Source organism: Monodon monoceros, unplaced genomic scaffold (genome assembly GCF_005190385.1).
Source record: "Monodon monoceros isolate NGI ecotype Baffin Bay Population unplaced genomic scaffold, NGI_Narwhal_1 Super_Scaffold_10, whole genome shotgun sequence".
Lineage (NCBI taxonomy): Eukaryota > Metazoa > Chordata > Mammalia > Artiodactyla > Monodontidae > Monodon > Monodon monoceros.
The window spans coordinates 55,926,724-55,949,331 of record NW_021703766.1 but is presented as its reverse complement, the minus strand read 5'-3'; the positions used below and the strand labels follow the sequence as shown (position 1 = coordinate 55,949,331).

At 47.9% G+C, this 22,608-nt stretch overlaps 2 protein-coding genes across 2 annotated transcripts in view; both read left to right on the top strand.

Moving 5' to 3' along the window:
- The first annotated feature begins 344 nt into the window (after positions 1 to 344).
- ZNF835 (zinc finger protein 835) lies at positions 345 to 4,888 on the top strand. The gene is given in 3 exon segments (XM_029202732.1): positions 345 to 820; positions 2,779 to 4,311; positions 4,314 to 4,888. Coding segments are annotated over 2 exon segments (1,545 nt in total). The 5' UTR covers positions 345 to 820; positions 2,779 to 2,820; the 3' UTR covers positions 4,368 to 4,888.
- A 6,315-nt stretch (positions 4,889 to 11,203) lies between these two features.
- Positions 11,204 to 22,608, top strand: part of ZFP28 (ZFP28 zinc finger protein) — a 20,292-nt gene continuing 8,887 nt past the window's right edge. The window contains exons 1-7 of the mRNA XM_029202469.1: positions 11,204 to 11,538; positions 11,991 to 12,082; positions 18,783 to 18,909; positions 19,019 to 19,114; positions 20,977 to 21,140; positions 21,861 to 21,972; positions 22,334 to 22,429. Coding sequence (XP_029058302.1) covers positions 11,331 to 11,538; positions 11,991 to 12,082; positions 18,783 to 18,909; positions 19,019 to 19,114; positions 20,977 to 21,140; positions 21,861 to 21,972; positions 22,334 to 22,429 — 895 coding nt within the window. The 5' untranslated portion in view covers positions 11,204 to 11,330. The remainder of the gene's footprint in view (positions 11,539 to 11,990; positions 12,083 to 18,782; positions 18,910 to 19,018; positions 19,115 to 20,976; positions 21,141 to 21,860; positions 21,973 to 22,333; positions 22,430 to 22,608) is intronic.

The following is a 22,608-nucleotide window of genomic DNA, read 5'->3' as shown; positions in this document are numbered from 1 at the left end:
TGTGCAACTGCGTAGGGTGGCTGGGTGGGTGTGCCTGCCAGCATGGAGCTGGATGGTCAGGGTGTGCCTGAGTGGAGGGCTGTGCACAGGATATTGATGAGAGACACTGCGAGGGTGGGGGTGCTGCGTGTGTGTGTGTGTGTGTGTCTGTTAGCGCGTGGGGGAGACCCTGCAAACCTGCGGCTCTGGACATGTGCGGAGCTCTGCCCACCGCATGAATCTGTGTGTGACTAGGGGTGCCACTGTGGGTGGTGACCCAGGCCAGGCCTGCCCGTTGAGCAGGGCGGCATGTGTGACTTTGTTGTGTGTGTACCCATGTGTGCATGGGCAGGCGTGACCGCAGACGTGCTTGGAGTTGAGTGGGTGTGCGAGACTGCCTGCCTCCTTGTGTATGGGAAGGACTATGCCACAGCATATGGGTGACTGTGTAAGGGCATCTGAGGGCCAAGGCAGGGGATGGTATAACAGTCCCCCCCGCCCCGTGTGGTTGCATGCAACTCCATGTGTGTGTCTGTGTGTGATGTGACATGTGTCTGCCTCTGAGCATGTTTCTGTCTCCCTTTTGGTTGCTTGCTTGTGCACCTGACTGGCCCAGGTGTACCCCACCCTGAATCCACTTACCTTCCTCACGTGCACACAGAGGAAACACCCTGCGTTCTTGCTTCACCCACCCACCTGCGCCTGCCCCAGCATCTTCCTTCAGGGGTCCCTGTTTCTTTTTCTCACAGATGCTGACTGGACCCACTGAGGCATGGGTGGCCACGGCAGGAGCCACAGCCTGAGTGACATGGACAGGACCCGATGCTCCCAAACCCACGAGGTGGGTACCACTGCCTGCTCTGGGGACCCAGTCAGGCCCCACTCAAGCCTGAGGGCTGCCTGTGGGGGTGGCACCAGAACTGGGACTGGCCCCATTTGGCTCCCACCAGCAAAGTTCTCACCTCTGCACAAAGACCCTGCATGGTCTGGCCCTCACCCTGCCATATCTAATCTCCCCTGCTCTCCGCCTAGGTCACTCTTCTCCAGCGCCCCCCAACCCTGCCCAGCCCCTTAACTGTTCCTCCATCACCCCCATAATGGTCCTGCCTAAGGACCTTTGCACCTGCTGGGCTCACGGCCCAGAATGCTCGCTCCATAACTTCCTCCAAGTCTTGGCTCATTGAGCCCTGCACTGGGGGACAAGCATTCCAGGTAGGTGGAACGGCCAGTGCAAAGGCCCTGTGGCAGGAGCATGCCTGGAGTGTTTGTGGAACAGGGAAGAGGCCTCTGGCTGGAGCAGGGCAAGCCCAGAGCAGGTGAGGGTGTTGTAGAGGCTGAGGTCAGGGAGATGCTGTGCAGGCCATGGAGAGGAGTGTGGCATTTAAGGAGCCATTAGTGATTTTTTAAAAAGTATTTATTTATTTGGCTGCTCAGGGTCTTAGTTGCGACATGCGGGATCTTTAGTTGTGGCATGTGGGATCTTAGTTCCCCAACCAGGGATTGAATCCGGGCCTCCTGCATTGGGATCTTGGTGTCTTAACCACTGGACCACCAGGGAAGTCCTGCCATTAGTGATTTTTAATTGGGAGAGGGAGGAAGAGGAAAAGCTCTGGAGCTAGGCAGCCCAGGTGTGGGTCCTGGTATTGCCACTTCTGGGAGCCTCACTGAGGAATAAAAGAGCTTAAAGGGTGATGGGCACATAGGTGTGTGTTCAACAGGTGCTGGTTATTTTGGCCACTATAATAATACACCCGAGTTGGCTTCAGAGTGGCTGGGACCAGTGCCTCTTAGATGTTCCTGTGCCCACAAACCACCCGGGGCTCTTATCAGAAGGCAGATTCCAAGTTACCAGGCCTGGAGAGAGGCCTGAGCTCTGCACTTGTCCCGGGCAGTGCTGATGCTGCTGGGCCTTGGGCTAGGGTGGAGCGGTTTTGATTTCAGAGTGGAAATCAGGATCTCTGTGTTGACGGCTGTCACGCTCTGTGTGCTAGTTAAGATGAAATGTCTCCTCCTGGTCCGGACATGTGGCCCGCCCGCCCGTGAAAACTTTCACTGGCTTCCTGTACCTGCTGTGCGTGTTCTGTGTGCCACACACACCTGCTCGTTGCCACCTGTAGCTTGTCTTTGCTGGGGTTGGGGTGGGGAGCACCAGGGGGATGAGGGGAGCTCAGAGCCTGTTGAGGGAGGCTCAGGCTCAGCCTGTGAGTGTGACTTTGCACACAGCAGGGAGCAAGCTGGAAGCTGGTTGCTACTGGTGGGAGACAGACACAGGGCCTCTGGACCCACGTGAGCAGGGTCTTTCAGGGAGGGGTGTGCTGCCCCTCCTGGTGTGATACCAGGAGAAACTCATCATCCCTAGGATGGCCCCCACTTGGCCCACCCACCCCAGGGGGCTGAACCCAAAGCAGGTCACTGACTGCTCTCCACACGTGCACATAGTCACAGGCACCAGGGATTAGGACTTCAGTACATCTTTTGCATGGACGCAATTGAACCCATAACAGCAGGGTTTAGAAACATTTTTGGTTGTCACACCTGGGGGCATCCAGTGAGTAGAGGTCAGGGACGCTGCTCAACATCCTACAAGGCACAGGATGGTCCCGCAACAAAGCATGATGTGACCCAGACTGTCAGTAGACAGACCCTGCACTGATCCTTTTCCAGCCCGGGACAGGTGACAAACCTGTTTGGTTTTTTGTTGTCATTCTTTTTTTCCTTCTTTCCTTCTTTCCTCCTCTTCCTTCCCTCCCTTCCCTCCCTCCCTCTTTCCCTCCTTCCCTCTCTTTCTTTCTCATCCAGTAACGAAGATGTGAAATCGAGGCAGCAGCTCACAAAGCCGGGATGGAAGGACTCTTGACGGTTGCTGTCCAGCAAGACTCTGAGTTGGAAGAAACCCCGAAACACGAAGGTCATTTCAGGGGTGGCCGGGAGAACCAGGAACGTTGTTTGAAGCAGGAGGTCCACGAGGAAGACCCCACTGAGGACGGTGTCCCAGAGCATGATGAATGCACCAGAACCCCCAGGACCAGATCGAGCCCCACAACTACCCAGGCTGACTGCAAGCCCCAGAGGCGCGGTGCACCAAGAAAGAACCCAAACCAGAAGAACACAGACGCCAGTGCAGAGGAGGAGGAGGAACGAGGTGGTGGCACTAGAAAGCCGTGGAAGTGTCAGGACTGCGGAAAGGCCTTCAGCTACTGCTCGGCCTTCACCCTGCACCAAAGAACCCACACGGGGGAGAAACCGTTCTCCTGCCCCGACTGCAGCAAGGCCTTTAGCCAGAGCGTGCACCTGATGCTGCACCGGCGGACGCACACGGGCGAGCGGCCCTACACATGCGGTGAGTGCGGCAAGGCCTTTAGCCAGGGCTCCTACCTGGCAGCGCACCGGCGCACACACACGGGCCAGCGGCCACACAGCTGTGTGGACTGTGGCAAGGCTTTCATGCGCCCCACGCACCTGGCGCAGCACCGGCGTGTGCACACAGGCGAGCGGCCCTTCGCGTGTGGTCAGTGTGCCAAGGCCTTTCGTAACCGCTCCTCCCTGCTGGAGCACCAGCGCATCCACACGGGCGAGAAGCCATTTGTGTGTGCACAGTGCAACAAGGCCTTCCGCTTCTCCTCGGCGCTCATCCGCCATCAGCGCACGCACACTGCCGAGCGGCCCTACGCCTGTGGCCAGTGTGCCAAGGCCTTCACGCAGATCACGCACCTGGCGCAGCACCGTCGCGTGCACACGGGCGAGAAGCCCTACACGTGCCCCGAGTGCGGTGCGCCCTTCAGCCAGAGCGCCTCGCTGGCCGAGCACCGGCGCATCCACACAGGCGAGAAGCCGTACACGTGCGCACAGTGCGGCAAGGCCTTCACGCAGGTGTCGCACCTGAGCCAGCACCGGCGCGTGCACACTGGAGAGCGGCCCTACGCCTGCCGGGACTGCGGCCGCGCCTTCAGCAACCGCTCGCACCTGGTGCAGCACCACCTCGTGCACACGGGGGTGCGGCCCTACAAGTGCCTGGAGTGCGGTGCCACCTTCAGCCACGTGTCCTCCCTAATTGAGCACCAGAAGGTCCACACCGGAGAGAAGCCCTACCGGTGCAGGGACTGCGGCCGTGCCTTCAGCCAGGGCTCGTCGCTGACGCTGCACCAGCGCACACACACCGGCGAGCGGCCCTACGCGTGCCCCGAGTGCGGCAAGGCCTTCAGTAACCGCTCCTACCTGATCCAGCACCACATCGTGCACACCGGGGAGAAGCCGTACGAGTGCAGCAGCTGCGGCAAGGCCTTCGGCTTCTCCTCCGCCCTCATTCGACACCAGAGGACACACGCTGACAAGAAGGTGGGGGACACCTTTGCCCAGTTGCCACACCTGACTCAACACCTGAGCTCTGACTGGGAGGAGGAGCCTGTTGACGGTGGTGGTCCTGCAGAAACCGTGGTGGACCAGCCCAAGAATGAGGGCTGAGGGCTGCCAGGGCCTCCTATAGGCAGGCACCCCGCTGAGCCTTTTATACCTCGTGCTCGGGCTCTCAGCAGTAGCGGGTAGATACTCTACCATCCCCATGTTGCCGATGAGGAAACCAAGGCTCTGGGAGGCTCCGTGGGGTGCCCGAGATCACACAGGAAGGATGTCACAGGGTCAGGACTGGACCTCGCATCTACCAGGCTCACCTCCACCACCTCCCTCGTTCAAAATTCTAGTTGTGACCCATGAAAGTAGACCTGAAGATATATCTGTGGGTCTCTGGTCGGCCTTTTGATCATTTTATGACTGAGTAGACATTTGGTCCACACATTTAAATAAATAAAAGGTTCAGTTCCTTTGGTGCAGTTGGCATGGTAACAGGGAGCAGGGTCTTAAGAATAAATGTGGGGACTTTCTGGTGGTGCAGTGTTTAAGAATCCGCCTGCCAATGTAGGGGACATGGGTTCGAGCCCTGGTCCAGGAAGACCCCACATGCCGCAGAGCAACTAAGCCCATGCACCACAGCTACTGAGCCTGCACTCTAGAGCCCGTGAGCCACAACTACTGAAGCCTGTGCACCTAGAGCCCGTGCTCTGCAACAAGAGAAGCCACCCCAATGAGAAGCCCACGCACCACAACGAAGAGTAGCCCCTGCTCGCCGCAAGTAGAGAAAGCCCGCACGCAGCAATGGAGACCCCACGCAGCCATAAGTAAATAAATAAATAAATTTATAAAAGAATAAATGTGGATCCCTAGGACTGAAACAGTGCTTCCAAAATTAGAGAAAAATGAGCAGAGAACTCCAGGGCAGGGGAAGTTGTTTTAGAAGGAAGCACCTCTCCCCTGACAGACCTGTGGAGGGTGATTTTTAGAGTGGACCCCAGTCTTTTTTTCAGTATGAGGAAACACCTCCCATTTCCAGATGTTTTCCCCCAACTCAAAGTCCTGACTTTCATGGTTGTCTCTGTTAGCTCTTGCCAAGTAACAAGTCTCCCAGAATGTCCATTTAGTGTTTCCCATGCAGGGTGGTTCTGGAGGTCTGGACCAGTTTCATTCGATGTTGGAAAGGGGAGGGCCCACCATACCAGCCCCTTTCTCGGACCTCTGGGAGTGTGGGAGCGCATAAGCACCAGCGATTGGCCACAGAGTGGAGGCGGGACTGAAATCAGAGCTGATCCTCAGCGGCTGTCCACACCTTGGATTTACATTACTGCCACCACCTTTGTAAACTCAGTGCCTGCAGGACAGCCAAGTGGACTGCAGGTGTTCCCACAGTTGGGATAGTCTGGCATTAGCAGCTGTGTGGCCAGCCTGGAGTCTGGGCTGCTTCCGCTGCAGTCCCGATACCTGACTTTAGTGGATCAGTGCCTACAAATCTGTGCTTGTAGTTTTGTGAACACAGCACCTGAGGGACATCTGGGCTGATTTCTTGCCTTCCCACAGTGGAGGCAGGGCCGAGGGCAGTGCCAACAACAATGTACTTTGTGAGCGCACATGACAGGTGACAAGTGACACCACAGCATGCTGCCTGATGGGCAGCTCCAATTGAGGAATACTCACTGACTCCTCTCCCATCCCACCCCCCTCACACCACAGCTTAGAAATGGGTCTGGGGGCCTCCAACAACTAGGGAGCATGTCCTTACCCCAACAGGGCAGTGAAAACCACAGAGCAAAGAGGAGGCCCCACTCCCTATCCAGGGCAGGCTCTGGTCACCGCAACACCAGTCACACCCCCTATCAAGCAGATAATGGCCAGCACACACTGAGGAAAGGCGCAGCAGGCATCCATACTAAAAGCAGCCCTCGCACCAAAAGTACTAAAACCACGCAGGCTACACAAGGACATTCCATATAAAAATAGCCCTTGGGAGTTCCCTGGTGGTCTAGTGGTTAGGATTTGGTGCTTTCATTGCCATGGCCCACGTTCAGTCCCTGGTCAGAGAACTGAGATCCCACAAGACATGCAGCATGTTTAGCCAACATAAAAACAAACAAACAAACAAAAAAGCCCTCTAAGACCACAGTAGATAACTGTTCCTCCTAAACCCATAGGGTAAGAGAAATATAAGTAAAATGAAGAAGCAGAGGCATCACTCCAGATTAAAAGATCAAGAGAATTCCCCTGAAAGAACAAACAATGAAACAGACCTCCTCAGTCTAATAGACACTGAATTTAAAAAAGGAGATAATGAAAATACTGAAGGAATTAAGAAGAGCTATTGATAGAAATGCAGATTACTGTAAAAAGAAACTAGAAGCTATAAAAGGGACCAAGAAAAATTTAAAAATTCATTTGGTGAGCTGAAATCTGAGCTAAAGACAATAAATAGCAGATTGAATATGGAAAAAAATGAATAAGTGATCTGGAAGATAGAATAATGGAAATCTCCCAATCAGAACAGCAGACAGAAAGCCAAATGAAGGAAAAAAAAGAAGAAAGCAATATAAGAGACCTATGGGATAATATAAAGCATGCCAATATATGCAAAATAGGGATACCAGAAGGAGAAGAAAGAGAAAAGGGGATTGAAAATGTATTTGAAGAAATTATGGCTGAAAATTTCCCAAACCTAAAGAAGGAAACAGATATCCAGGTACAGGAAGCACAGAGGGTCCCAAACAAGATGAACCCAAACAGACCTACACCAAGACATATCATAATTAAAATGGCAAAAGTTAAAGAGGGGATTCTAAAGGCAGCAAAAGAAAAACAAAGTTAATTACAAGGGAACCCCCATAAGGCTATCAGGTAATTTCTCTACAGAAACATTGCAGGTTAGAAGGGAGTGGCAAGATACATTCAAAGTCCTGAAAGGGAAAAATCTGCAACCTAGGATACTCTACCCAGCAAGATTATTTAGAAGAAGAATAGAATAGGAGAAGAGATAAAGAAATTCTCAGATAAGCAAAAAGTAAAAGAATACAGCAATAGTAAAACCTAGGCCAAAGGAAATACTGAAAGGCCTTCTCTAAATAGAAAAGCAGCAAGACTCTATAGGAAAGAGAAAATCACAAGTGGAAAGTAAATCACTTAAATAAGCCAGTGCACAGATTTTTCAAAAATCAAAAAAAATTTCTGCAAAATTTTCTGTGAAAGTGCTGATAACCACAATGAATGGCAGAAGGATAAACATGCAGATGTAAAAGAGGACGTCAAAATCATACAGTGTGGGGGAGGAGAATAAGAAAGTGTAGTGGGTTTATTTTTTTTCAGAATGTGTTTCAGCTTATATGACTACCAGTCCAAGCAAGTAGATATAGGAAGAGGTTAACATACTTGAAAAACAGGGTAACCACAGATCAAAAAACATACAATAGATTCACGAAAACCAAAAAGAAGAGAACACAAGCATAATACAAAAGAAAATAATCAAACCACAAAAGGAAAAACAAAAAGAAAGGAACAAGAAGAAATACAAAATCAATGGGAAAACAAGGCTTAAAATGGCAATAAGTACATATCTATCAACAATTACCTTAAATGACAATGGACTAAATGCTCCAATAAAAAGACATAGAGTGGCAGGTTGGATTTAAAAAAAAAACAAAAAAGCCTACAATATACTGCCTACAAGAGACCCACTTCGGGGCAAAGGACACACATAGATTGAAAGTGAGGGGATGGAAAAAGATATTTCATGCAAATGGAAATGACAAGAAAGCAGGGGTCACAATACTCATATCAAACAAAACAGAGGCTATAAACAGGAAAGATAAAGAAGGACACTATATAACGATAAAAGAAGAGGATATTACACTCGTCAACATATATGCACCAATATAGGAGCACCCAAATGCATGAAATAAATACTAACAGACATAAAGGGGGAAATCAATGGGACTACAACACCCCACTCACATCAATGGACAGATCTTCCAGACAGAAAATCAATAAGGCAACAGAGATCCTAAATGATACAATAGAACAGTTAGACTTAATTGATATTTTCAGGACATTACATCCAAAAAAAACCCAGAATACATATTCTTTTCAAGTGCACATGGAAAATTCTCTAAGATTGATTACATACTAGGGCATAAAACAAGCCTCAACAAATTTAAGAGTATAGAAATTATTTCAAGCATCTTTTCTGACCACAAGAGCATGAAACTAGAAATCAACCACAGGAAAAAAAAATGAGAAAAACAACAATTACATGGAGAATAAACAACATGCTACTAAAAAACCAATGGATCAAGGAGGAAATCAAAGAGGAAATTAAAAAATACCTTGAGACAAATGACAATGAAAACAATCATACAAAATCTATGGGAAGCAGCAAAAGCAGTTCTTAGAGGGAAGTTCATAGTGATACAGGCCTTCTTCAAGAAATAGGAAAAATCTCAAACAAATTAACCTACCACCTGAAAGAATTAGAAAAAGAAGAATAAACAAAATCTAAAGTCAGCAGAAGGAATGAAATAATAAAGATCAGAGAGGAAATAAATAAAATGGAGATTTTTTAAAGCAATAGAAAAAAATCAATAAAACAAAGAGCTGGTTCTTTGAAAGGGTAAAAAAAATTGACAAACCTTCGGCCAGGCTCACCAAGAAGAAAAGAGAGAGGACCCAAATAAAATAAAATGAAAGAGGAGAAATAGCAACTGATACCACAGAAATGCAATTTAAAAAAAAAGAGAATACTATGAACAATTATATGCCAACAAATTGGACAACCTAGAAGAAATGGACAAGTTTTTAGAAACATACAGTGCACCAAAACTGAATCAAAAAGAAATAGATAATTTGAACAGACCAATCACTAGAAATAAAATAGAATCTGTAATTTAAAAAAATAAGACTTCCTACAAACAAAAGTCCAGGACCAGATGGCTTCACAGGTGAATTCTACCAAACATACAAAGAAGAATTTATATACTAATCCTTCTCAAACTCTTCCAAAAGATTGAAGAGGAGGGAACACTCCCAAAGACATTCTATGAAGCCAGCATCACCTGGATACCAAAACCAGACAAAGACACCACCAAAAAAAGAAAATTACAGTCCAATATCTTTGATGAATGTAGATGGGAAAATTCTCAACAAAATATTAGCAAACTGAATCCAACAACACATAAAAAAGGTTGTACACCACAACCAAGTTGGATTCATCCCAGGGTCACAAGGATGGTTCAACATACACAAATCAATCAATGTGATACACCACATCAACAAAAGAAAAGAAAAAAACCACGTGATCATCTCAATAGATGCAGAAAAGGTATTTGATAAATTTCAACATCCAGTCATGATAAAAAGTTATGAAAGTGGGTATAGAGGGAACATATCTCAACATAATAAAAGCTGTTTATGACAAACCCACAGGCAAGATAATACTCAATGATGAAAAGCTGAAAGCCTTCCTTCTAAAATCTGGAATCTAACACAACATTGTAAATCAAGTATACTTCAATAAAATAAATTAAAAAAAAAAAAAGCTTTGAACGACTCTGATAAGACCAGCCCTAAACATGTAAATGAATAAAAGCATCAGCTAACTCAGATAATGATGAACGTTATGAAGGGGATTTTAAAAGGTATGGGGAAGTCATTCTGCATTTTACCTGAGTTAATTTGAATTTTATGCTAACTAAAATAGCCTGTTTGTGGCCTGTCAAAATTGTACATCTGCTTTAATTATTGAAGAAAAGGGCACACTGACCAGAAGTAAAGAATGTGTTAAAAAGAAAGGTTAAATGCCTCCCTTCCTGGGATGCCAATGCTGGTCCTCCCTCAATAAGACTCCCTTCCCAGGTGCCAAGGCCATACTGACTCTCTGTATACTCGCTGTATACGCGCTGGTCTGTTTTTGTTTAGTTTGGTTTTGAAACCTTGAAGAAATGTACCTCTGACTTATTTAATGTTCTTTGCTCTGACAGTATATAACACTGTGCTGAAAAACATGCTTCTCTGGAGAAATTTCTCAGAAAAATCTGGGAGGCTGTCTTCTGGACTATAGTCCTCAGTTTGGCGCAAATAAAACTCTTTTCTATTTTTATTATATATTTATTATTTTCATTGACAAGGGGTTGGTGGCATTTGCGGGGCTGCGCAGCTCTCTCCCAGGAGATGAGAGGCTAATGACAAAAAGGAGCCAGCCCAGGGGAAAGTTTGGGGGAAGACTTTTCATTCCTGCTGGTCCCTGAAGCCTGGCATTTGGAGGATGGGTGTGGGAGATGGGGGAGGCCACTGTATCAGCAGAGGGGACCCACCTGAGGTGAAAGGTGGGATACAGACCGGACACACGAAGACACGCTGTGCTCACACACACCCCATCACAATCACATTCTGGACCCTGCCCTTCCCCCACCGCACATCCCCCAGTTCTGTTGGCTGACAACCGGGAGAAACGGAGTCCAAGGACCACACCACCTGCCCCGCCCAGAGACATCATCAACGTCCCCCGCGGCCCCGCCCCTCGCCATAAGCCCCGCCCCGGCTTGCAACTGCTCCTGCGCGCTCCAAGCCGGGAGCGACTCCCAGAAGCCCTTGGGGCGCTGTCCTGTTTAGCGGCGCGGCCTGTACTTCCGGCCAGACTCGGTTACTATGTGGACAACCACCTGGGCAGCCGCGGTCCGGAAGGGCCAGGAGCCGCTGACTTGGGGCCGAGTCGACGGACGCTGTGTAGGCCCAGACGGGCCCTCTCCTCCCCGCCCTCTCTCCTTTTGGCGCCGCCGGGATGCCGGCCGGGACTCCGTTTCCCAGAGGGCGCCGCGGCTGACGGACGAGCCTACTTCCGGCGGCGGCCCGCCACCTGGGTTCCAGCTGGCCAGACAGGGTGGTGGGCTCGGCGGCCGGCCGGGCGGGGCCGGCTGGGTGCCCGGCGTGCCCGGGCGGGCTGGGTGTGTTTTCGCGACCCCGGGGGCGTGTGCGCGCACGGTGGTGACATGCGGGGGACGGCGAGAGCGCGGGCCCGCGGCCTGGGATCCCCACCGCAGCGAGGCGTCCCCCGCACAAAGCCCGGAGCGGGCCGCGGCCGGAGCGCGGGGACCCCGGTTGCTTTCCCTTGCCCTGCCCGGGGAAGGCCGCGCGCAAGGAGTGGCCTCACATCCAGGGGCCAGCGGGGAGCGGCGACCACGGGGCCTGAGAACAGAGGTGAGTGTGACAGGTGGCCCGGCGGGTGGACGGGGACGAATTCATCCCCTCAGGGTGAGGGGAGGGCGGGGTCTGGGACAGGAGGCTTCTCGGGGCCCAAGTGCTGGTGAATGGCGTCCCTGGACTCCGGGGCTGTTGGATGGGGGCATCCAAAGGCCTGGAAATTCAACCCGAGAGCATCAGTCCGCGGTACAGGATCACTCTAACCGGCCACCTCCCTGTTTCAGGGCTCCTAGAGAGAAGACACCCCCCCCCCTACCCGTGACAGCCCCTAGTAGAGTAGCGACCACATCCCAGGTGACCCTTCAAAACTGGTCCCATCCTACTCATGCTCGAGCATTTGACGCTCCACTTGTTGAATCCGTTTCAGATTTACAGCTGTCGTTTAAGAGTCAGCAGGAAGGGAGCATGGTGTAGATCTGGCCTGTAGCTACTTCTCTCTCTTCCCCCAGCTCTGCCTTCCAGGGACACGGCCTTTGTCCAGGTGAGGAGACACAAGCAGGAGGCGGCAGGGACAGGAATTGAACGGCAAGCCACCTCCCAGGTGAGTTGGCATCTCCTCTCTCCTCTCTGAAATGCAAACTTGCTTTTCAGGACTTAATAATGTTTATTTTCTTTCAAAAGTTTTCAATCTAAGAGACCTGTCAGGGGAGTTGGTTCCCATTTCCTCACATTCTGGTGAGTGACGGGCTACAGGGACAGCCCAGGGCCTCCCTCCCTGCTTCCTCTTCATCCCACTCAGAGTTCGTTCTTCATTGAAGAAACGATTCAGTCCCTCCCTGTGCAGCTTTTCTCAGAGGGACTCTGACGGAGCAGAAAGGTACTCCTTAGCGCAAACAGGACAGCCCCTTGTGTTGTACCTGGTGTGTTTGGTATTCTCTTTGTGCCAGCCCCTGGAGAGACAGATGGCTAAGCCCCAGTCCCTGCTCCCAAGGAGCTCACAGCCTGTGGGTGGAAAGTCATGGAAGCATACAAGGTTCTGAGTGTGAGTTTTAGGACCAGGTACTGTGAGAGTGGGCGGGAGGAACTCTTGGCTCCTAGCTGCCTGTCGGGGAAGAGTAAGGAGGTGATTTCTGAGCCCCATGTTTTGAAGGGAGAGGAGAGGTTTGGCAGACAGAAGAGGAAAGGGCAGCCCTGGTGCAATATGGAAGGCTGTCTTTTCCTCACTTGATTGCGTTCCTTCTTAGAATGCTAATAAATTCTTTGTTTCTGTCAGCTGTGTCTCCTAAATATGTGATCGCCAGCTCATAAACGTATGAGCTGGGTTCCAGTTGCCCAGACTGCATAGATTACCAGTGATCTCCATCCACATTACCAAAGGCAGTGCTCAGTTCTTCGTCTTTCTTGATTATCTTTGGCACTTGACGACCGTTGGCGTTTGAAATAGTTCAGGGGTTGGCAGGCTTTCACTGTAAAGGGCCAGGTAGTAAATATTTTAGGCTTTGCAGGCTGTGAGGTCTCTGCTGCAGCTACTTCCCCCTGCCTTGTAGAGCTAAAGCAGCCACAGAAAATATGTAAGTGATTGGGTGGGGTTGCGTTCCAATAAAATTTTACTTACAAAAACGGGTAACTGCCACCCTCTGAAAGAGCTCGCCCTGGCCCTCCTGCCTTCCTGACTTCTCAGCTTTCACTGCTGGTTCCTCCTCACCCTCCTGACCTACAGCTGTCCCTGTGCCTCTGGGCTCTGTACTTGGCTCTCTCCTCTTGTCTGTCTGCAGCACTTTCCTTGGGGAGGTCAGCCCATTCTTGTCTGCACAGACCAGCCAAGGACTGACTTCTCCCAATCTGCCTTTCCAGCCCAAAGCTCTCCTCTGAGCTCCAGGCCTCTGTGTCCAACTGGACTCCTCCACGTGAATGTCGAATAGGTAACACAAACCTAACACGTCCAGACCCAGGTTCCTGGGGTTCCCCCCGACAATTGCCTCTGTCTCTGTGGCAGTTTCATGCTCTGAGTTACTCAGGCCAGAAGCTCTGCTGTCATTCTTGTCTCCTCTCTTGCCCTCACCTCCCACGTTTGGTCCATTTGCAAATCCTGTCAACACTGTTTTCATGTTGTACCCAGAATCTGACAGTTATCACCACTGCCACCACCGCCTCGGTCCTCATTATCTTGCCGTTGGCCCCTTCTACTCATGCTCCCCATGGTCGCTTCCCAATGCAGCAGCCAGAGGAGTCTGTTCTGCCACTCTCTGCTCAAACGCCCCAATGGCTTTCCCAAATGAAGGCCAGCTCCTTAATGTGACTGACAGGGCCCCGAGTGACCCGGCCCCCTGAACTCTGACGTGTGCTACCACACTCCCCCATCACTCACTTTACTTTCTCAAAAGTTGCCTTCTCGTTTTCCTGATCGCTGTGTCTAAAATTTCAGAGCCTCCCACCCAAATTCCTCATGTCCCTCTTCCTTGCTTTACTTTTTAAGACTCTTAGCACTTTTCAATATACTGTATACTTAGTTTATCTGGTTTCTCTTGTCTGATTCTCTTGTACCACAAAGTACATTTGACACAGGCAGGGATTTTGGATTCTTTTGCCCCAGCGCCTGATATGGAAAATAGGTGGTGGATGAATGTGTGAATGTAGTCTTAAAGTTCTCCTGGAGCCAATGTTTCACTATTTAATATAGCATTACAATGATACTTTTTATACCTGAAAATGTGCATTATCTCTGATTACTTTCTATGAGTATATTCCCAGAAGTTTTTCATTCCTTGTGGATTAAAGTTTACCAAAGTTACATGAAAGTAAAATACTTTAAAAATTATATGTGGATGGAACAGCAGTAGGGTCTCAAAAGCTAGAATTCTAGATTTTACTTTTTTACTTTAAAAAAAGTAAACTTTACCCCCCTCAAAAAAATTATTACAGAATTTTCATTTGTGTATTTTAAAAATTAATTGAATTGAACCAAAAAAAAACACTTTGATGCATTTTTTTTCCTGTAAAATACTTTTTTTTTTTTAACTAGTTTGTTTTAATTTTTATTCATTTGTTTGGCTGCACCAGGGCTTAGTTGCGGTGTGTGTGATCTTTAGTTGTGGCACGTGGGATCTAATTCCCTGACCAGGGATCGAACCCAGGCCCCCTGCATTGGGAGCATGGAGTCCTAACCTCTGGACCACCAGAGAAGTCCCTCCTGTAAAATACTTTTTACTCATTTTTTTCCTGTAAAATGTTAACACAAAGTATTTTTCTGTAAGGATAAGGTTGCTTTTTGGTTTTTATTTGTTTTTAAAGTTTATCTCGTCTTTATTATGTTTGAGAGTTAAAGCACCAGATCAATTTCATATTATCAGTACAGATTCTGTACCTGTATGTTTCCTCCGTGGTGTAGTATGACCCTGTGAAACCCACTTGAAAGTCTGCACGTCTGTATGATGGCAACAGGAATAAGACCAGGACCTGCACATTCTCACTGTGTCCTCACATGGTGGAAGGGGCTGGGGAGGTCTCTGGGGCCTCATCTGTAAGGACACTAATCCCATTCATGAGGGTGGGCCTCCCAGAGGCCCCCACCTCCAAATACCATCACACAGGGCATTAGGATGTCAACATAGGAAGTTTAGGGGGACACAAACATTCAGACAAAGAGCTAACAAAAGTCATTGATTCTGTATATAAGGAGCAATCTGTATAAACTGGGAAAATGTCTTAAAAGGATATGCACATACTGTTACTTTGGGGTCCCTCTGGAATATGAGATTGGAGAGATGGGGAAAGGGATGTTTCTTATTAAGAAGAAAAATCAAAACCAAAAAAACCCAGTTGCCAAGTATAAGAAAATATTTGAACTTGTATTCTTCTCTTTAAGGGCCCCCAAATTCCAGTTTTACCAATAACAAAGTAGTAACAAATGCTAGAAAAATAGGCAGCATTTTCTCTGGCTCCAACAGACTTACAAAGTTACTGTAAAGATCCTGTGAAGATATTTTAAAAGATACTGTAATTTGTATACAATTTATATACTACATATAATGTATATATTTTGTTTCATTTAGTAAGGAATATCAGAAAGCTATTTGAATATCTGAAAAAATTAAGTACAAGACTTCCCAGCCAAGGAGCAGGCAGTTAGAATTGTAAGATTGGAACCTGCAAAAACCCATCATTCATTCATTCATTCATTCATGCTGTGCCAGGTCTCAGTTGCTGCACGTGGGATCTGTGTTGGGGCATGCGAACTCTTAGTTGTGGCATGCATGTGGAATTGAACCTGGGCCCCTGCATTGGGAGCACGGAGTCTTACCCACTGGACCACCAGGGAAGTCCCAAAATCCCATCTTTTAGAATTGGGTCAGAAAAGAAGCAGAAAAGTAGCCTCTGTCTCAGCACCTGTGTCTTTGAACGCAATTGAAAATGTTTGCCAAAAAAAAAAATCTGCATTGAAATGTTTTGTTTGTTTTTAAACCACTTTGTTGAGGCAAGATTGACACATAGAAAGCAGCACATTTTTAATATGTACAACTAGCTGAGTTTGAGGATAAACATATACTCATGAAACCAGCACCCCCATCAAGGCCGTAGACTTATCTATCAGTTCCCAAAGTTTCCTCCCTTCCCTCTTTAGTATTCTTACTTTTTTGGCAGTGAAAGCACTTAGCATAAGACCTACCTTCTTGGCCGACTTTAAGAATGCAGTGTAGGGAATTCCCTGCCGGTCCAGTGGTTAGGACTCCGTGCTTTCACTGCTGAGGGCCCGGGTTCAATCCCTGGTTGGGGAACTAAGATCCCACAAGCCGTGGGGTGTGGCCAAAAAAGAAAAGAATACAGTGCAGTATTTTTAGCTATAGGCACTGTGCTGTACATTAGAACTCCAGAACTTACTCATCCTGCATTACTGAAACTTTGTACTCTTTGATCATCCCCATTTCCCCCTCCACGGGCCCCTGGAAGCCACCATTCTACTCTCTATTTCTAAGAGTTGGGACTATTTTAGATTCCACATATAGGTGAGATCGATCATGCAGTTTTTGTCCTTCTCTCTGGCTTATGTCACTTAGCATATGTTTCGAAATGTTTGGGTTTTCATATACCTAAATATTTCCACTGCTGAGTCTCGCGCAGTTTTCAAAACTTGAAGGCATTTAAGGAACCGCAGGTGCAAAATGCAGGTCAGTAACAGACCAGGGTGAACAACCCGGGGAATGAGAGCCAAGCCTGCCTAGCGAGGTAAGCGCTCCTGCCAGCCACTCAGCCAGCAAATCCGTTCCTCTGCCTGTGAGGCTGGGTGCACTCAATTGAGGACTTGCTGCTGTGAGCTGGCCTGCATTTGAGCACGTCTTTGCTCAAGGCTGACTAAGCAGTTCCCGGCTATTTCCCGCAAGTGTCACCAGGTGTTTTCCGTGTTTTATGGGGCCTTGGCGTCTCCCGCTTAGGAGAGCCCTGCATCGGGACTTCGCCATCTCCACACAAAGCAAGATACCACTCACAGAACCCTTTACACAGTTCAGTTAAAAATCTTCAAAGTTGGTGCAAGTTAAAGAACGTGTGATAGTATTATATATTATTCAACAGATAACAAATCTCCAAGGGGCTTTCGTTGCTGGTAGAATTTAAATGGAAAGGTTGAGCCGTGGGTCAAAGTCGGCAGAGCGAACGTTCATTTGTTGTTTACAAGGCACCTCACATTCTGAGCGCCGTGCTTGTGCTATCCTTTTTAACCCATGTCACGGTCTGTGAGGTTGGTTTTATTGATGTTTCCCTTTTAAACATGGGCAACTGAGACGTAGAGGGATTAAGTAACTAGCCGAGGTTTCAGAGCCGGTGAGTGGACAGAGTCCTGAATTCAGCCTTCGGGGTAGTTGGACTTTTTTGCTTCCTGATTTGAGTCTATGCTTAGAAAATCCCAAGGCTGCCAGATATTTAAATATACCTTCTGTTAGCCTCAGATTCTGGGGGTCAGAGTTTGAATTGAATAAATGTTCAAAATACACTAGGATGTATCAGCATTGTACACTGAAATCATAAAATTATGCTACCTAAAATTCCACCAGCAGTGCATGAGTAGCAGACCCAGTCATACATGGGCTTGCAATGCCTCCTTGATACTTGCCCGCTTCTCTGAGATGGCACCTTGATTCTTTTTTTGTAATTGTGGTGTTGTTGACAACATAGTGATTCACAATTTTTAAAGGTTATACTCCACTTATAACTATTATAAAATGTTGGTTGTATTCCCTGTGGTGTACAATACACCTTGATTCTCAAAGGCATCTTATTAATGAAAAGCTTTATCGTATTTTTCATTCTAATTATACACTCATCTTTATTTCAGAAAAAAAGAATTCGGTTAGTTTGTTTGTTTTAAATGAACATTCAACATGTGGTGAACACTAAAAGCAAATAGAAATCCTTAGAACACAGTTTGGGGTTTAGTCATGTGATGTTCACCTCCAGGTTTATTTCCCCATTCCTTTTTTTTTCCCCCCCCCGGGAGAAAGAAGGATTTATCATTACTTGCAGGAAGTGATGAGAACACTGGGGATCTTTCCCAAAGGAGTGTCTCCTGTTTTCCCATTCTTGTGCTGATCCAGGGCACTTGACTGTCCTCATGGTAAAAAACGCTCTGGTACCTGTTGTGCGTGGAACAATTTAGCCTCTGTTATTTATTGTTTCTAATTGATGTCACGTATTTCTCTCGTGTGTACCTCCTGTCACCAGCACAAAATTGCCAGTTCTCCGAGGGTAGAGGCTCTCTATTTTTCTCTTCTCTCTGAAGTTTACAGTGTAATGAGGCCCGCTGTCCAGTAATTAACTAGATTTCCACATCACTGGGTATTTTCCCTTACATGTATAATCTCCTACCTAAAATGAAGAGGGGGTAACCCTTAGGCCCCGATATTAACTTGCAAGGACTGCCATAAGGAGAACACCACAGACTGGGCAGCTAAAACAACAAACAGTATACCGTTCTGGAGGACAGAAGTTTAAGACCAAGGGGTGAGCGGAGTTGGTTTCCCCTGAGGCCTCTCGTTGACTTGTAGACAGTCACCCTCTCGCTCTGTTGTCACATGGTCCTCCCTCTGCGCTCACCCATCCCTGATTTCTTCCTCCTCTTAACAAGAATACCAGTCAGATTGGATCAGGGCCCAACCGTGTGACTTCATTTAACTTTTAGTCACCTCTTTGAAGGCCCCGTCTCCAAATACAGTCACCTTCTGGGTACGGGGGGTTGGGGCTTCGACGTGTGCATTTGGGGGGCAGGGCCTGAGCACTGGTCCAGCAAGAATGCGCTTTTGTCGTTTCAGAGCTTGGTGACATTTGGGGATGTGGCTGTAGAGTTCTCCCCAGAGGAGTGGGAGTGGCTGGACTCTGCTCAGAGGAGTCTGTACAGGAGTGTGATGCTGGAAAACTACAGGAGCCTGGTCTCGCTGGGTAAAGGCCCCCCCTCCCTCCTCATCACCACACCCTGCACCATCCTCTTCCTTCAAGCCAAGGACAGACCCACAGCATGACCACGTCCCGTTTCTTCTTACATATTTAGGACTTTGTGTTTCTAAGCCCAAAATGATCTCCTCACTGGAACAGAGGAAGGAGCCCTGGGCAGCGAAGAGAACGTTGACAAGAGGCGGGTGTCCAGGTGAGCGTGGGAGACCCAGGTGGGGTGAGGCCATGGCAGTCGCAGCTCCGCGCCTTCAGACACCTGGGATCATCAGCAGCCTTGAGCCTCTGGCCTGGAGGGAAAATCTAGGCCTGGGCTTTGCAAATTCTCCTTCTCCCCATCTCTTCTCTCCACCTCTGCTTCCCCCCCACCAAGTGTAACTTTTTTGTTTGTTTGTTTTTGTGGCCACGCCACGCAGCCTCTGGGATCTTAGTTCCCCAACCAGGGATCAAACACGCTCCCCCCCTGCAGTGGAAGGCAGGGTCCTAACCCCTGGACCACCAGGGAAGTCGTGTTACAATTCTTGTAACTCTTGTCCTGTCCTCTGGATCTCATGTTTTCCCAGCACCCGTCTTGCCCTTTTGCTTTTCACACTTACACAGTCGTCACTTGCTTTAAAGATCTTCGGCTGATTCTGATGTAGGTTTTACTACCTTACTTCTCTTTGATGAAATGACTTTCATTTACAGACTTCTTTTAACTGATTGTTACTGCACGTCAGCTTTGAGTGAGCCCACCAGGTGCTGGCTGGGAAGGTGAGCGTAAGCTGTTAGAAAATTAACCGTCCTGTAGGGGCGATACGACATTCTGTACACATAAGTGCCGTAGAAAGTACTGTCCTGCATATGACTAGTGTAAATAGGTACCTAAGAGGAAGAAAAAAGTTATTCCCGGTTTCAAGCCAGGGAAACAAGGTACAAGAGTAGAGCCTTGAGCAGACAGGTGAGAACGAGAAGAAAGACATTGGTAGTTCAGGAGAGGATTTGTGTTGGGCCGTGATCCGTCTGGGGTCCAGGCGGACTTCCCCCCTGCAAACAGGCTGCACACAGGTGGGCGACTGGCTCTCAGAAGGAAAGGACACTGATTCTGATTTGATGGTATGTTCTTGCACATATTGTGATGCAGATATCATCATATTTATACCACTTGGGAGTACAGAGATTTCAACCACAACACTATTTCTGGAATAGCAAGTTAACCAAGTAAGACAAGGAATCAGAATTACAGATTTCTTTTGGAGGTTCCTGTAATAGGAAATGACTACCATTTCTAAAGAATTGAGAATCTTGTAAGACCTCTTTGTTCAAACCGTACTTCGGCGGAAAAGTTTGTAGCAACAGGACAGTTTACAAACTCTGACGACTCACATGGGTCATCGTATGGCCCAGGAGAACTGGAATGGCGTTTCGGGGAAAAGTTTTCCATTTATCATGGTACTAAATCACATTCTCTGAGCTAGTTTTCTGAGACAGAACTGTTTGTTTCCCTTCTGTTGACCCTTCTTCTGTTGCTGAGACTGTAGTTGATTTTGAAGACTTGTACTTTTAAGGCCAGAATCTGAACATTGGTTAGTTAGCATTGTAATCAAAAAAAAAAAAAAAAAAGACGTTAGTTTTTTAAAAAAAAAGAGAAGAAATTTTTGCTAAATAAAATGGAGAAAGAGTCAAAGTGAGACTTCCATAATAGCGCTGAGATAAGGATCATATAGCGTTTCCTTCAATAGGCTCTGCCCCGCTTTGTCCATTTTGGCCACATTTTATCTTAGATTTAAATCTCTGTGAGCTCTCTCACCTCCTGCACTTCGATCTCTTTCTCCAGTCTCCTGCTAAAACCATAACATGCACTACTTGGTCAACCTTTAGGTGTGAAAACTCACATTGTGTCCTTTAGGGTTAAAGCTACACAAATTTGGGAATGGAAGGCCAGTTGGTCATATAAAACAGCTTTCGAAACAGTATACTTTTTTTGAGGATTTTTTCCCATCTGATTACGTTTTGGAAAATTTCTTCAGACTGGTATGTAATCGAAGAGATATTTACCTTCTTAAAAATATCTTTTAGACTCACGGGCTCTGCCAAAGACCAAGGAGTTATCTTCAAAGAAGAGCTTCTATGAAGAAAAATCATCCCAGGCGGTGCTAATGGAGAGGCCCACAACCTACAGTCTGGAGTGCTCCGTTCTAGGGGAAGACTGGGGTTACAGTGCTGTGTTGGAGAGGCATCTGGTGAGTCAGGGTGTAACTGGAGGGGGAGACACGCTTACAGATAAGTTGCATGAGGTAGACTTGGCAAGATTCTTAGTAAGGCACTTACAGAGGCAGCGCTGATGACTCCCAGGAGCTTCCTTGTGTCCTTCACAAAGAAACCCTTCCTTAGGAAAGCGATCTTGTCTGCAGTAAGTGTGGGAGAAGTTTCCGTTGGAATCCAGGGCTGCATACCGACAGAGTGTCCCCCCAGAAGAGAGAGTACCTGCAGTCTTGATACACACCAGGGGGAACACTGGGTCACAGCAAGTCGTAAACAAGTCTGTTTAAATCAGAAATGTTCGACTTGTAATGGATGTGAGAAGACTTTGAATAGGATCTCAACCCTTCCTTTTCATCAGAGATTTCATATGAGAGAAAAACCCTCTGCAGACTTAATTGAACAACATGTGTTGAACGTCAGGAAGCCTCCAGCGAACTTCAGAAAATCCATACTCTCTGTACCTTCATTCTCCTCCAAGAAATTGTAGATTCTCCATGGCACAAACAGTTTCCCCTGTTTTTCTTTTCTTTCCCCCTAAACATATACGACATAGCTAGCTCAGTCGTCATGTGACCGGCATCACTCAGAACCTAGTGAAAATTCTTGGTACATCACAGCATGTGGATGCAGCCCACCCCACAGAGCCATCGTGGGTTCACGAGCACGGTTTGATGAGAAACGTGTTTGTACCATTTCAGGACTTGGTGACCATCACGAACATGGCCGTAGACGTCTCCCAGCAGCCAGACCCAACTCGGAAGAGTTTCTGTAAGAATGTTGTGTGGGAGGACCACAATCTGGGGGCAGTAGGTAAGGATGTTCCTCTCCGAAATCTGAAACTTCAGGAGCCCCCATTTTCATTCCTCAGTTTTGAATTGTGTGTGTGTTTGGGGGTGGGGTGGGGTGGCAGGGTTGTCTTCCAAAGCACTGGGTTGAATTTTTACTCGCAATTCTTAAGAGTGTGACGTTAGTATCACTCTTAAGAATACTAAGTAAAAGTTAGTATCTTTGTCATACTTGAAGCATCAACTTCAATATCCTTAAAATACTCTTCACTTTTCTTCCTGGTCCTTCCTGTAATAAAGCGCTCTTCCTTCAAAGCCAGGGAATTGGTTGTCCATTTAAGAATGCCAAGGGTATGACTGAAACCCCTGTCTTTTCCCATGTGCAGGATATTGTGTGTCTGAGCCAGACTTGGTCTCTTTGCTGGACCTTGGGAAGGAACCCTGGGTGGTGAAAGGAGAGCTGGCAAGAGGCCCGTCCCCAGGTGAGCGCAGGAGGCCTGGGGTGGAAATGCCATTGCAGGCCAGAGTGTAGTTCTCACCAAAGGGGCCAGGTGCTCCCTAACGTACAGAGAAAGCCCACCACGTCCTCGGGTTTGGAAAGAAGATTGAGATCCGACCTTTGAAAATTACATTGTTCTCTTCCCCTCCCCCTCCCCCTCCC